Raw genomic sequence first — 16,070 nt, forward strand, 5'->3', positions numbered from 1 at the left:
ACGGTCAGCGCCGGGCACAAGTTAGTTCCGCGGCTCCGGGGCCTCGGCGCCCGCCCGGGGAGCCGGCCGCGGCGGGCTGGGGAGGAGGGGGAGCGGGGAGGCGCCGAGGGCGAAAGAGTGGGGAAAAGTGCGAAAAGAAGCAACAGCCGCTCCACCCGAGACCAGAAAAGTGGCCGGCCGCGTCCGGGCCGCCCGCCCTGCGCCGGGGATGCGGCGGCGGCGGCGGCGGCTAACGGTCCAGGGAGGCGGCAGGGGCGGCAGGAGCCGCTAGGCGGAGAGAGACCAGGTAAGAGACATAACGGTTCAGGGAGAGCGAGCGGCCGCGGCGCGGCTCCGGCCGCGGCGGCAGCGGAGGGGGGCAGGAGCACTACTTTCTACTTTCCCACTCCACTTTGCCCGTCCCTGCCCCGGCCGCCCCCGGCCCGGCTCGCCCCCCTCACCCCCGGGGGCGCCCCGGCTGCCCGGCTCCCCCTGACTCCGCCGCTCCCCGGTCCCCTCCGCCACTCACCGTTATTGCGCCGCGGGTTCGCCTGCTTTCTGCGCTTACACCTGGGGCCATCCGCCATGATCCTCTCGCTTGTGTCTAAATGCTCGAGTCACCTCCTCCCCCTCCCTCCCCCTTCCCCCCCACCCCTCCGCCTCCACCCCTCCCCCCTCCCCACCGCACCTGGTTTACGACACTCGCGGCTTTACGACATCACCTTCCTTACACCTAGAGCCGCTCGCTCTACGGCCGGAACCTTGTTGCTAGGGAGAGCACGGTTTGCGGCAACCGTAGAAGCAGCTGAGTTTGAATCCGGGGGGAGAGGGAAAAGTTCCCTTCAGGTGTCGGGGGACGGGGAGGGGGGCACTGGGAGACTGTGGGGACGTGGCCCGCGGGACGACAGGCCGCCGGAGGGAGAAAGGTAAAGTGGGAGACTTCGCGGCGTTCCGCCTCTGAACTGGCCACACCCGCCGCGGCCGCCTGGGGCGCGTGGGGTCTGGCTCCTTCGCCTCGGGACCCTCTGCCCTCAGAGCTGCCCCTCCGAGAGCCCGGAGCCACCTGTCCGCCCTCGTCCTCAGGTTGGGCTGCGCCCCGGGGCCCCGGAGAGGGTCGTGTGTGGCTCCCCGGGCGTCCCAGTATTAGGGCAGGGCGAGATCGGGAACGGCGAGGCCACGCACGTCACGGGAGCGCTACCTGACGCCCTTCCCTTCCCCGGACGGGCGGGTTTCCCCCGGCGACCCGGGCTGGGAAGTGACTTCAGTTAGGTAGAACTTCAGCTGGACCCAAAGCAGGGCGGCAAGTTCCGCTTGCCAGCAGCCTGGGCGGTAAAGCGGAATGAGTAATAGCCATACTGTCCCCGTCTCACTTCCTCATCCGCGCTGCCTCTCACCTGCTGTCACCTCGGCCTCCCGCGCCCCGCCGCCCCTCGCCCTCCGCGCCCGTAGGGCAGAGCGCAGAGGCCGGCGGGGCTCGAGACTCGGCGTGAAGGTGTTAACAGGCCGTGACTGACGCCTAGATGGGCGGTTGTCGCTGTAGAGGACCTTAAGGCGAGAAACGACGCCCACGGACGCGGGCTTTGAGACTGATGGATTGCTGATCGCATCTCGAGTCCTTGACTTTGCGCGAGTTTGGGGATTTCTGAAAGACCACATAGATAACACCACAAATACCAAGGAAGTCAAGTCTTCAGTATTCAGTAGGATTTAGATTCCCCCCACCCCCTTCCAATGAGGAAATGTCTTTGGGACCAACTTTATGGAATACGTGAACTGAGCTGTATTTCAAATAACAGTTATAAATTAACAATGTGGGAGTTATTGGTAGAGAAATTAAGAAAACTAAAACATGACATATAGCGTATTAGACATAACATAGTAAGTCGCCCAGCACAGTGCTGTCACACAGTAGGTGCTCAATAAATTTATGCCTATAGTTTTTGTTATACCTATGGCAAGAGTCTTTATCGTGCTAAAATAATCTTTTAAATACTCTCCAGAATTTTGGAAGGTTAATTAATAATCTCCTCAAACCTTTCAACTGAAATAAATTTACACTGAAGTCTGGTAATTTAAAATTAGAAAGTTTAATCCTGAATATAGATGAAAATTTTCTCTCCCACGTTAGCTTTGGCATTTTGAGAAGTGAATGCATTATTTATTGGTGCATGAAGTGTGACTGTAAATATTCTGTGCTATACATTATGTCTGTGTCTGCTCTCCTCAGTGCCAAGACTGGAATCGTTATTCCTAATGATCGTTTTAAGTGCAGGCAGCTCTCGCTTGTCTCAGTACTGTGTTAACTGAACTTGTGCATGGCAGAACCAGAACGGTGTCCATGCTTTGCTTGGTTCCAGTGGTAATTTTTTTCCTACACTCTTAAGAGCTGTGTCATGTTCTTCAGATGCCTTCTGATTCAGGTTATAGGTTTTATCCTTTGCCAGTGTCCCGCCCTCCCCCCAGCCACACATATATCTTTTTTACAGCAACCCTAATTTCCAATCAGAAAGGAAAAAAAATGCTTTCTACTTCTAGCACACGTTTTACTTAGGAAGTATCACACGTGCGATTTTCTCTTTCTGAAGTGCCTGTCCTGTCCCTCCCTACGAAACTTTCTTTAATGTTCATCCTAACCTTGAAGTCCAAGAGAAAAAAATGAAAGGACAAACCAAGTAGAAATCATTTGCTCCCTTACTTTTGTGGTGATGGTTTAGTTACCTTGGGTCAGACTTTATTTAACTCTGTGGAAAGGTACCTTTTTTTTTTGGCTTGTTCATTTCTGTGCCCTCATCACCTAGCAGAGTACCTAGTCACATAGTAGATGCTCAGTAAATAAATATTTCTTAAATCAGTTAATATTGTTGACCTTTCCTGAATCTGTTCTTGGCTATAAAGTAAGGATTGTTTATCTGCTTTCATCACATTAGTTCTTAGGAGCAGTTGAAATCATGGATGTAAAAGCTGTTCACTGTGACTTACATCTTGCTTTATTTTGAGATTAATTGCTCTTCATTTTAAATAGTCCGTAATCCTTTTCCCCAAATGATTAATTCTGCTCATTTGGTTTTTTTTGTTTTGTTTTTTGAGGAAGATTAGCCCTGGACTAACTACTGCCAGTCCTCCTCTTTTTGCTGAGGAAGACTGGCCCTGAGCTAACATGTGTGCCCATCTTCCTCCACTTTATACGTGGGACGCCTGCCACAGCATGGCTTGCCAAGCAGTGCCATGTCCGCACCCGGGATCCAAACCAGCGAACCCCGGGCCACCAAAGCGGAACGTGTGCATTTAACCACTGTGCCACTGGGCCAGCCCCTCTGCTCATTTCTGTTTCTAAAATTTGCACAGGAAATATTGATATCCCAAATCTAATATAAAATTTAATTTTTTAAAGCTGTAATAATTATATATGTTATAAACTCAATATTTGATTGATATACATTATCTGCTGTAATGTTTCCAAAATTATTGAAATCTGGAGGGACTGGAGGGAAAGACAAAGTACATCTCAGAATAAATTTCTGCTTTAAACCTGATGCATGTGTGAAGATTGCTTCTTACCTCTTAAATGTAACTAAAGAATTGGAAAAAATCTTTAGAATAAATTTAGAAAAGGAGTACATTTATTAAAATTTAGATTTATTTAAATCAAACATGGTAGGGATACTAATAAGATTTTAACATGTATCCTGTATTGTTGGTTTTTGTTAATTGTAGTGCCATCATGTATTTTCAATGTATGCTCCTATTTTTAATGTCAATGAAATGTTAACACTGCTTCTAGGGAGCACTAGGATTACATATGCCGAAGGAGAGGTATTCTGCTAAAAATGAATTACTATAATCTTTTCTAAATTTAGGGGAAAATGTAAATGGGTAGAATATTTTCAATATTGAGGGTTTTTTCTATAAATTTTTCATGAACCCTTTGCACCTATTTGCTTTTCATAGAAGATTTATGTATGTTAGGATAAAATTTGACATAAAATCATTTTTAGTTTAAAATGTAGCTATTTCATTGTTGTTCCACATGGAGCATATGATTTCCATGTACTTCACTTCCTGAACACATTTGAGAATTATAACTTAGAATATGATTCTGTAATCTTCCTCAAATAAAAAGTTGAGGGGCCGGCCCCATGGCCTGGTGGCTAAGTTCAGCGTGCTCCACTTTGGCGGCCCGGGTTCATTGGTTCGGAACCCAAGTGTGGGCCTACACCACTTGTCAGCCATGCTGTGGCGGTGACCCACGTACGATGTAGAGGAAGATTAGCCCAGATGTTAGCTCGGGGCAAATCTTCCTCACCAAAAAATAAGTTAAATGAAAAGCTGATTATTTTCATGGAAGGATAACCTATTAATTATGTTAATTAAATTAATTACATGAACATGTAATTTTGATCTTAGAGTTTTAAAGGAAAAAAATAAATTTGATACATATTATCCATAAATTTCGAATCCTGTGAAGTTGCCTCTCAGTCCTTGGCTCAATAGTAACTCTGAGTATGTGGTTCACAGTGACACAAAAGAGAGCAATGGTCATTTCACTATCTGCAGTTTCACCAGATTCTACAATCCCTGAGTCAGCAAGAAAACAGGACTATGGGGTGGCGCAGAACCGACAGTCTTTAGGACCCACACCAACTCTTCTAACAAAGCCTCCAGGAGGTAATAGTAGGGACAAGTGTTTCCTCAAACCTCCGTGTGATTTTGTAATACATTGCACTACTACATGGTTTTACCCCCTCTAGGGAATAAGGCTGCTATTTTTAATATAAGTCAATAAAATGTTAAGACGTGGAGCTTTTTATTTGGGGGGCAACTTATCAGGAACATGTCTAATATAAGGAGATGTAAGTATAAGTAAATGTGGAGAGTGATGTTGAAGGATGTTAATGAACATCCAAAAGTTTGTTGTTAGTGCCGTGGAGTGGATTCCAACTCCTAGCGCCCTGTGGACAGCACAGCAGGACCCTGCCCCCCTTTCTGCACCATCCTCTCACCTTCCAGCACTTCATCAGACATGCTCTGCTCCTATTCACAGGGTTTTCGTGGTCAGTGTTTTCGGAAGTAAGTGGCCAGGTCCTTCTTCCTAGTCTGTCTAGTCTGGAAGCTCCACTGAAACCATGGGTGACCCTGCTGGTATTGGAAATACTGGTGGCAGAGCTTTCAGCATCACAGCGACATGCAGCCATCACAGTATGACACCCAACTGACGGGTGGTGTGGTTCCCTAACAGGCCACACTGATGACAGCACCAGATCTTAACCACTAGACCACTAGGGCTGGCATCCAAAAAGTAAAACTTTTTTTTCCATAAAATCACAATAATTAAAACAGATTGCTTTCACAGCCTAGCTCTACAGAAGATAGATTCTGGTTGCTAATATTGCTATCTCTTATGAACATGAGTAGCTGTTTTTCCCCATATTTAACCACTATACCTAGGTAATTTGTACTAGAGAGAGCGTGACATGCATATTTTGGCTTTGAGTGAATTTTCAGTATTTACCATGATATCAGAAGTCTGGTACCTGGTTTCTACTGCTGTTTTTTCCCTTTTATCTCCATGTATTTCTTTCCTCTGGCATGTTGACTTTTAGCGACTGACTGGTTCTCTTACAGTATGGCTGTTTCTTTGACCTACAGTCCTGGCCTTCTATATTCCGTGGGTCCTCAGTTACAATCCCTGCAACTGCTCAGTCCCTCGAGTATATATGTATTTGAAATATTTGCAGGCAATAACAGGTTTTAGATATTTTGCCACTGTGTTAAACTCACATGAAAAAGTTGGGAATAAGAGATACCCTGTGTTCAAATATACCCACAACCTCAAGATCCCTGGTCAGACTCTTCTTGTTCTTTCATCTCATGCCTCTATTTCTTTGCTCACTCGCCTTATCATACTTACATAAATAGCTCACACATTGGGTCCCTTTCTACTGTTTTGCTTTTTAATCATTCTTTTCCTCTGTCTGTCTTTGTCCCAGATCTGACACAGCTCTGGTCATGTCAATTCTTTTCTCTTTTTGTTTAATGTTTTTTAAATCATTCCTACTTGGTAAAGTGCTTTGCTTTTTCCTGTTATGTTAGTTATTGTCTGTCCCTCAAAATCCGTTCTCTGCCTTTCCATGATCTGAAAGGCTGATTTCTGTGGACCACATCACCCAGGCTTCTTTGCCCTGGTGTCTGTTTGGTTTCAGCCAATTTGGAGGCATTGGCAAATGATCAGAGAAAGGAAAGAGAGAGAGGTCAGGATATTTATTTCACCTTTCCCTGCACTCCCTCCTGCCTGTCTGTGGCTTTTGGCAGTAGCTTCATTCCTCTACCTAAGGCCATGGCTCCAGTCAGACAAGCCTGTCCATGCCTGTAGATCTTGGCAAGTTCCACAAACTGCTTCTTCCCTTTGTCCCTTTAGGCCTAGGAATGGTAATGATTTCTTCCTGTTGCAAGTCCTTGGGTACTTTATCTCTGACTTGTTCCCTTAAGCCTGCCCCCATCTCTGTAAATAGCCTCTTCATCAGACTGTCTTCAGTTTACCCTTTGAGGGTGCCGTCTGTTTCCTGCCAGGTCCCTGAGTAATACACATATAGAAATAAAATGTATTTTTTCACTTTATTTCTTATCAACTAAGAATTCTATTTCCACTAATTACAACACTGGAGTTTGAATATGATATAAATAAATGTCTTATGTCACTCATTGACCAAGTATATACTTATGTTCCAATGTGTGTATGTGCAAAATCCAGCAAGTACTTAGAAATGTGTCAGAGTCTATTACATAGTATTCAAGAACTATTTGTGGAACGAAGCCCCTACCCTAATTGATCTAAAATCTAGGAGAGACTGCTTTTATATACTTAAAACAATGAGGGAGGGGGGGAATCACAATACTGCAGTATTAAAGTGGAGCTAGCTAGTTGTCTTCAATATGTTTCTTCCCTTTTTAGTAATAGGACCCTCCACTGTTATCACCTGGCCACCTGAATGGTCCTTGCATGTACCTAGGTGTTACTGTGCTGCTCACTTCTGGCCAATGAGATATAAGTGGAAGTGATGTGTGCAGCATTGAAGAAGTCTTCCAAAGAAGGTGGTTCACCATTCTTTTCCTTCTTCCTCCTGCTTGGAATCAGACCTGCTGGCTAGAGCTCCTTAAAGTTAAGGAAGGCAGAGCAACAAGATTGAAGGAGCCTGAGTCCTTGACACTATAGGATACCATAACCAGCCCTGGACTTCCTACCTCCAGATCTCTCTTATAGAGAGAGAAACTTATATCTCCTTTAATCCAACATGATCTGAAGTTTTCTGTCATATGCAACCCTGTTCTTTGTGGGTATGTATATTAGTTTCCTATCACTGCTGTAAAAAATTACCACAAACTTAGTGGCTTAAAATAGCACAAATATAGGCTTACAGTTCTGGAAGTCAGAAGTCCAAAATGGGTCTCACCAGGCTAAAATCAAGCTTTTGGCAGAATTAGGCTCCTCCTGGAGGCTCTAGGGGAGAGCCCATTTCCTTGACTTTTCCAGCTTCTAAAGGCCACCCTCACTCTGACTCATGGGCCTCTTCCTCCGTCTTCAAAGCCAGCAGCATTAAGCAGAGTCCTCCCCTGCCAGCTTGCTAGTTCTCCAGTTCTCCCTCCCTCTTCCATTTGTAAGGGCTTTTGAGATTAACTGATGTCCGCCCAGATAATTCAGGATATCTCCCTATTTCGAGGTCAGCTGATTAGCCAGCTTAATTCCATCTGCAACCTTAATTGCCATTTGCCATATAATCCAACATATCCACAGGTCCTGGAGATTAGGGCATGGACATCTTTGGTGACCACTATTCTCCCTACTAAAATATATAAGCTTTTAAGTTTCATGATTGAGAAGTATGTTTTCATTGATTGTTGACTTACTGAACATTTTTTGTTCATCTTTATAAGCAGCTGTAAAGCATTATGCTAATTGATCATTAATTTTTATATAAGATTTAGCTTTTTGCCACATAGTAGTTTTAATCATTATTCTTTGGTTCATTTAGTCAAGTAATATTCTTGAGCATATTCTATGTGACAGATACTGTATGAGGCTATAAATACCTAATACAACCCCTGACCTCAAGAAGCTTGCAGGTTTGTGGAAGAAACAGATTGGCCAAGAGGCTGTTACACAAATGTCCAGGAGATATAGTATACATAGGAGAGACATCTACGCTAACCTGGAGTCAAGGAAGGCTTTCTTGGAGAAGTGATGAAATTTGTCAGAAGAAGAATGGAGGGAAGAGTGTAAAGGCAACAGTCACAGCGTGTGCAGAAATCTCCAGATGAAAGTACAATTCTTTTGGGGAGCAAATCCAATAGAATGAAAACATGGACTAAGAGGAATACATCTTCCAGATAAGGCTGCAGAAGTAGGTAAGCAGGAAGCAGACCACATGAAGATGCTAAGGATTTGGGACCTTCTATTGAAAGAAATTGTAAGCCATGAAAGGCTTTTAAAAACAAAGTTGAGTGTCCACATTATACGAGATGCTGATTAGTATTCTATGATGGAAAAGGAAAAATGAGCAGAACAGCAAGCATTAGGAGAATTTTAAAAGTTTTTTTTCTTAGTAATCATTTATAAAGGCATAACTCAGCAAGGAAAAGCAGTACAAATAGAAGATGTGGCTATCTAAATGAAGCAGAGATGAAGAAGAATGTGTCCAGATGATGTCAACAAGTAGTGTAATACTGTTCTTCAGATTTAAGCAATTAAAGCTAACAAATATTGCCAATGTTTACAATATTAATAAAATTGTTTCCAGTTAACACATTCTTGTAGTGGTCTTTCCAGCTCCTAATACTGCCTTAGTATGTGGTAGGCCCTCAAAATTATATAAATATATAAATAAGTGATTATTAAGAAAGATTCTCCATTGTATCCTTTAATACTTGCTCTTTTCTCCCACTATTATGTTTACTACAGCAAAAAACTAACATCCTCCCCATTCAGATTCTGCTGTCTTCCAGATTACCTTACATATTTCCAAGACAGCAGATTAGTTTTCTTTCCCTGGGTTTCAAATTATCTCAGCACTTCTCCAGTTGCATCGGGATTCTTGGGAATCAGACAACCAGCTCCACATAGCTAGTGATTCCCCCACATCCTTCAGAGCACCTTGTACATCACTGTTGTAGCATTTATCACTTCTACTGTATGTTTTACATCTGTCTACTCTCCTAGTCTGAACTTTTCATCTTTGTATTTCCCTCCGAAAGCAATGCCTGTCTAATGGGAAGCACACTCAATAATTATGGAAAAGAGGGAAAGCTCCTGCCATTTGTGAATCATTCCAGCACTGGGGCTTTGTCAAGAGCAAATGAGCTATTGTGTGTGAAGTGTTTACATAGTGCCTGGCATGTGGTAAACAGTAAATGATAGGTAATAAAAACAACAAAAGCAACTTCTCCAGCAATGATCAGAGTCAGATATTAAGAACATAATCCACTGGAATTCCTACACACTGCTTTTCTCTTCAAGGCTAAAATATCATTTTTAGCCCTGAAAATGTCACTTCAGGCAGAGTTGAAATGATTCTAATTAAAGGGCAAAAAGAAGAAATGGTATTAACATGTTGTTTGTTTAACATTAGTTGGAATATTTGTTATATTGTCTAGAAATAATCTTGGCTTATGTTAGCTATATTGTCTAAGGAATTGTTTACACAACAAGTAAACTTGCTATACTAGGGTAAATAACTATTTGCAATTCAATTAGATGGCATGTGGCACTTTTTAAAAATACAAGTTAAAGATTATGAAAGAAGTATTAAAACTGTCTTAGTTTCATTTCTTGGTTTGTATGTAAACAGACACCAGTTCAAACCAGCCCAAGCAAAAAAGGTAGAAATTTATAATAAGCATGTAAGTTTTTGGATTTTTTTCCCCATAGAATCCAAGAGTAGGAGAACAGCCAGGTGTCACAAATGAGGAGTTGGAGCACCTTTAGATGTGCAGGCAACCCTACTCCATTTCTTAACTCTGTATCTGTGTACATCTCTTTCACTTTCTTTCAGGACCTCCTCCTCTGCATGAAGGTGCGATCAACTCAGAAGAAGTCTGAGGAGACACTTAGGGGTGTCCACTGTAACCTTACGCAACGCTTAAAGACAACCCTCCCTGTTCCTACCCCAACACTAGTATTATTCAGCCTTTTTACACATATATAGTTTGTATAGTTATAATAGTGCCTAGTTGTTGCCATGTACATATGAGAACTACATACAGTTTAGTATTATGCTGTTTTTGCTTAACATAACACAAATGTTTCCTTTATACTTGAATTTTTTTACTTGATTGTAAAATTCCTCAAATCAGTATACTGTAGTTTACTAAACCAGTTACTTATCATTCAATATTTAAATTTAAAAACTTCCAGTTTTTTTGTTTTGTGAAGGATGAACACTGTTGTGGTATAGTTTTTGCTTGTCTGGTTTTTGAGCATTTCCTGGGGAAATATTCTCGAAAGTGGAATTATTTAGTCAATGAAAATGAACATGGTTATATCTTTTTGAACGTGTTTTCAGCTTGCTTTTGAAAAGCATTGTACCAATATATGATGCCACTAGAAACATGAGTTTGTCTCACCATGATTAAAAATTTTTGAAAATTGGTAGCCTCTTTACACTGATTTGAAACATATGTATATAGGAAAACACTTAAATAGACTAATGATGAACATATATAAATATGTAATAAATTCCATACTGGATTAAACCAATAATTATTCCAGCTCTAGATCTCGAGACCTATTCAAGCTCTTTCATGCCTAGTGTTACAAAAAAAAGCGCGTGTATGTGTGTATTTATTTATTTATTTAAAACTCCCTTGTTAGTGAAAGAACAGTTTGAATTTCATTTAGATTCCAATTAAGCTTATCACTGGATTTTTTAAATTAAAGAAATGTCTGATTAACAGTGTTTAGAATTTTTGTAAGTTGTAAATTCTTCCTTGCTCTTATAAAATAACCTTGCAGTTAACTACGAGGATCCCTTTTATGTGCTAGCAAAGGTTAGCAGTTTTGGAATTCTTGAGTAAGCATACTTGACTATCACAAAAATTGGAGAGTAATCCAAAGGACTTCCTAGGAATACTGTGCAATCATTTGAAAAGAATAAAGCAGCTGATCTGAAAAGCTCCCAAAGATAAAAAAGTAAAGTCAGGTAAAAAGGCAAGGTAAATAATAGTGTGTGTAGTTTGCTACCATTTATTATATATACACACACACAAATGTATAAATATATATCTATACATACATATGTATAAATGTATATATGCACAATTACATACACTTACACATGTGTAAGTGCGTAGCTTGTCTGTGGAGGGGCATATGGTAGCAATGTTTGCCTCTGGGGAGGGGTTCTGGGAGGCTGAAGTACAAAAGAGAGAGAAAGACTTACTTTACTGAGTATCTTTGTACCTTTTGAATTTTGGTAGGATGAACACATTTATCTTGTCAAAAACATGAATAATAGTAATTTTTAATAATGGATCCAAAGGGCTAATCCTCCTGAAAAAAGTTCTGGGTGTAAGGTTATTCACTACAGGGTGGTGCTTGTAAACAAGAAAATCATGGTACTTGATTCCATTTAAAGCTGTAAGGTAGAAATGCAATCAACTCTTATCCCTGCTAATGAGCATAGGCATAGCATGGTCTGAAAAGTTACAAATCTCTCTTAGACAATGTTTTTACTTTTGATCCATGTCCAAACCATACAATTCTGGCCAATTTCCCATTTTGCAGATTTTCTATGATAAATTCTTAATCTCAGGTGGCTTTTCGTCTCTCTTCTATCAAGACTGTCTTCATCTGGCAGAGGACAGTTACAGACTGGAAAAAGCTTAATATTAGCAAAAGATGAATGAATGAGATTTGAGAGTCCACACTCAACTCTCTACTGTACATGTAACCTTGGATAAATCACTTAACTTCTCTGAGCTGGAGTTTGTTCTCTGCAGAATCAAACTTAATTTTCCTTTCATAAGCCAAAATCCCATACGTATTCACAGGGTTTTGGTGAGTATCACATGAGATCAAGTTATTTTGAAAGACATAGAATTTTGAAGTTTTACAGTACAAATCTTCTATATCAATATAAAAATTATTCCTAAAGTCAAATGTTAATGAATTTTGAAAAATTAGCACTCAGGTATTTTATTAGGGTCTCTATAATATTAACTCATTTCAGTAGCATAAGTTGAGTATTTTTAATGTCTTTCTCTTGTTCACCTTCTGGAGGTGTTTTTAAACAGTGAAAATGTCAAAAACAAACAGGTACAAAAGCAGACAGAAAAGGCAGAGTTAAAAGAGGTGTGAACTGAAATTCTGTATCAAATATTGGACTGTTATGTTAAGTCTGCCCTGATAAAGTTTTGAAAAATATTTGGTTTTTATATCTGAAGTTTTTTGCAAAGGACTGGCTTTGGTTTTATGACCAGTTTTATCTCTGAAATTGTCTGCCTAGATTTTGGCCAAGGTGTTCTATTAACTGTCAAATTCGATTAAATTTAATCTCGTTTTTCTTTCTAGGTTACTTTCTAAAATGTTCCTACAGACCATAAAAAATGCCCACGAAGAACCAAGTTGTTGTTTTATTCCTAGCTTTAATATTGTTTTTGTTATTGCTGTAGAGGTTTAGATAATTTTATTTTACCTTCTGTAGCAATATTTTAGTTGCATGTAAAGTCATGCCTAGTTAAAATAGTGTAACACGTGCACATTTGGAATCAACATTATTTAATATGTTTTGCTGTTTCTTACAACTGACAGTTTATATTATTTTAATGTTGTAATTTAGTCATTTTAAGTACATTGAATTAATTCCTGTCGTTAAATATCTTTTTTCTTCAGTAGCTCAACTTATTTCCTGATTCTACCCGTTTGAGATTGTGCTTTTGACTGGTAAAGTCACCAACAAATATCTGTTACTGTTTTTCAAATAACATAATAGTATGAAAGATTTTATGGCAGGTATTTTCCATAGCTATCTGGTAACGTTTTTAATAAATGCCAAAAAAATAATATGTGAATATAAGACATGAAATGTGCAGCACAAACTTTATAAATAGCAGAAATGGCTAGTAGAAGAAATTACTCAGAAATTGTCTGCTAGAAGAAAACGATTACAAACATTGACTATATGAGAAAAAATGTAATTCGTCTCGGGATCGAATAAATTGGTTAGTTCTTCTCTGTTTTATTTTATTTGCTGTGGCTATAGAAGTCATAATAAATTAAGAAAATGTATGGCCTGAATATTTTTCCTTATTACCTAGTTTACTTATTTTTTGTCCTCCCTTGAACTCACTTTCTCCAGACTTTGGGTATGTTACAGACGTAAATCAGATCCCTAAAATCCACTTTTGGTGGTTGATGTTGGTTTAAAGCTTGTCCTTGTCGCATCTGCTCCCTTTCCATTACTGGTCAGCATCAAGCTGACCAAAAGGCTATCAACCAGACACAAGCATTTGGTGTGAAGAATTTGACAACCCATTAGCTAGAAAACCCTCCCCTGAATAATTCAAAATTGATCGACACTTTCCCCCAACATATAGAATTGTTCTATAGTTCCATTCATTTTTGCGTTTCTCCTTTTTATGGTCTAGGGAAACATAGATCAGTAATGTAGCAGCAAAACACATCCTAATACAATGTGGGAAATGAGGACTTGGGAGATTCTTTGGACCTCTTAATTTCCAGGCCACTTGATAACAGATACAGTTCATTACACAGGAAAATTGCTTGATCTTGGGAAAAGAGGGTGCTGGAGGTGAGAGAAAATGAGTTAGTCACCAATACAGCTCACCTTGCAATTCAGTCATTTAGATCTAACTAGAGAATCATTACTGCCATGGTCCAGATAAAGAATGACAGCTTCTTTCCACAATAAAATGGTGAATCATGTATCCCCTGTCTTTAGATTCTAAAATAAAAAAGAAGTAAAAGGAAGGAAGGAAATATCCTGTGTGCGTTAATGCACACTTACCAGTTTTAATAGAGAATGCCCCATTTGTAAAGCCTTTATAATCCACTATCACATGATTTTATTTGAACTTCATTACAGCACTAATAGATATTATTTCCATCGTGTGTAGAAGCAGATTTAAAGAAGCTACAGTCACACAGTTGGTATAGTTTAGACTGGGGCTCAAACCCAGATCATACCTACGAACCCAGTTTAAATTCTCTTGTACTCAGTAAACATAGAGTCACATCCAGGGCTGTGCCAAGATGAGGTTCTACAGTGAAAAGAAATGTATCAGAAAAAGCATTATGAATAGAAATATTTTAGTGATTTGTTACATGTTCCATATTTCCAAAATTTTTCTCATATACAAAATTTGAAAGACTTACACTTCTCTCTATACTCCCTCTTCTCTGGTTGAGCGGTTCCATGAACGCAAAACCTTCCCTCCTTTGCACGTGTTTCAGAAGGGCCTTTTTCTCCCCACCCCGCGTCTGTCCCCCTCTGCTCTTTATCCCTCCTTGATTCCCCTAGGCTCTGACCACTCGCCTCAAGTTTTTGTCATCCTGCTTTCATAATCAATTGTTCTATGTTTTATCTCTTGTGCTCTATTATAAACTCTCTTATGACAGAGGCCATGGCTAACAATTCCTGTTATAGTGATGAGTATATCTGGAAAATACATATATTTTAAGTATCTTCTACAAGAGAGAACTACCATCTATGGCTGGTATAGTGAGAGAGTCCTAATCGGAAGCTGACACAGAAGGAGATCACAATTTGTCTCAGAGTGCTTAACCGGAACTTAACCTGATAGGAGACAAAAAAGCTGAAAAGGTGATTGCCCTTTTTAAATGAGCTACCAGGGATTAGCCATCATAGTTTAATACCATTCCATATGGTGTTAGTATGCCTGAGTTCTGAGAGCCAAGGAAGAAGAGATTGATTATTTTAGCAAACATCTTTAACATAACTAGGCAAAAACAGAAAAGGAAAATAGCAGTCAGAAATTGATAGATATCCATCCAAAACAACTTAAGTTTTGAGTTAGAATTTAGTAGCTCTGGAATAGGAAGAGATCTAGATTGTGAGCGTGAGGACATGTGACAGTGCATCTTTGGAATGATGGGAGACAGAAAAGTTCAACAGTCTACCTTCTATAGTGAATGCCTCTAATGGGGAAGACTAAGAGCTGGGAGGGAGTCTAATATTACATTGTTGCTAGCATAACCCAGAAACATAATAAAAAGATTCTTTTGAAGCATAATTTAAAAGTTTTTATGTTAATGTAGTATATGGAGCCAAGAGGTCACAACAGTAGTTGTTCCTTTTGGACTAAAGTAAATTGCCAACCAGATATAAAATTAATTTGTGAAACTCTCAAGGTATTGTGCCTTCAACATGCACATTTTAAATTAGACAATAGAAAAATTAAGAAATGGTAGCAATAGAGGTGGTGCAGTCATTGTCGTAGAAGGAAATTTAAGCAGCAGGGCAAAATGGCAAAAAGGTATATTACAACATCATGATAACCTATTTTTTCAAACCAGGACTGTCTGTAGTCAAAAACAAATGGTTGTTGAGTAGCAGGAATTCAGAAGCCTACCAAAAAAGTTTTAAAGGTAAAAGTAAAAATGTTTAAAAGTTGTAAAGTAAATGTGTCTCAGAACTAAGACTAATTTTGACAAGAATAAAGATAGTTTTACAAAGACACGCAGACATATGCATAAGATGTAGTGATTGAGAATTTTAAAGGGTAAAATGAGATAAACAATATATTAACTGGATATCTGAGGAAAATGATGACAATGATAAAAAGAAAAGGGCTTAGTCACTATCCAAGAAAAAAAGCTGGAAAGAATGTAAATATAGATACAAGTAATAACAGTTTTCCACAAAGAAATGTCAACAGAGAATACCTTTTAAAAGTCATCCAAGTCATTAACAAAGATCTGAGCGCAAAAGAAATTGTAGTGAAATAGAAGGATTACTTAAGGAATTTCTGGGTGGAGCCCACTATTGGTTTAGGGCATAAGAGTTATTGTTTTTTCAGTAGCAGGGAAGGTCCATGTGGTAAGATCATTACAGAAGATATTG

The 16,070-nt window shown here is 40.0% G+C and overlaps 1 protein-coding gene and 1 long non-coding RNA gene across 4 annotated transcripts in view; one reads left to right on the forward strand and one right to left on the reverse strand.

Annotated features, from left to right (window-relative positions):
• Window positions 1-614, reverse strand: part of ZEB1 (zinc finger E-box binding homeobox 1) — a 180,322-nt gene extending 179,708 nt beyond the window's left edge. For all 3 annotated transcript variants that reach the window (XM_046678976.1, XM_046678975.1, XM_046678974.1), the window contains exon 1: window positions 509-614. In XM_046678976.1, coding sequence (XP_046534932.1) covers window positions 509-566 — 58 coding nt within the window. In that variant the 5' untranslated portion in view covers window positions 567-614. The remainder of the gene's footprint in view (window positions 1-508) is intronic.
• LOC124248636 (uncharacterized) overlaps window positions 17-16,070 on the forward strand; it is a 40,216-nt gene continuing 24,162 nt past the window's right edge. Inside the window, exon 1 of the long non-coding RNA XR_006891105.1 lies at window positions 17-286. This is a non-coding gene — a long non-coding RNA (uncharacterized LOC124248636). The remainder of the gene's footprint in view (window positions 287-16,070) is intronic.

The sequence above is a fragment of the Equus quagga genome, chromosome 12 (assembly GCF_021613505.1).
Source record: "Equus quagga isolate Etosha38 chromosome 12, UCLA_HA_Equagga_1.0, whole genome shotgun sequence".
Taxonomy (NCBI): domain Eukaryota; kingdom Metazoa; phylum Chordata; class Mammalia; order Perissodactyla; family Equidae; genus Equus; species Equus quagga.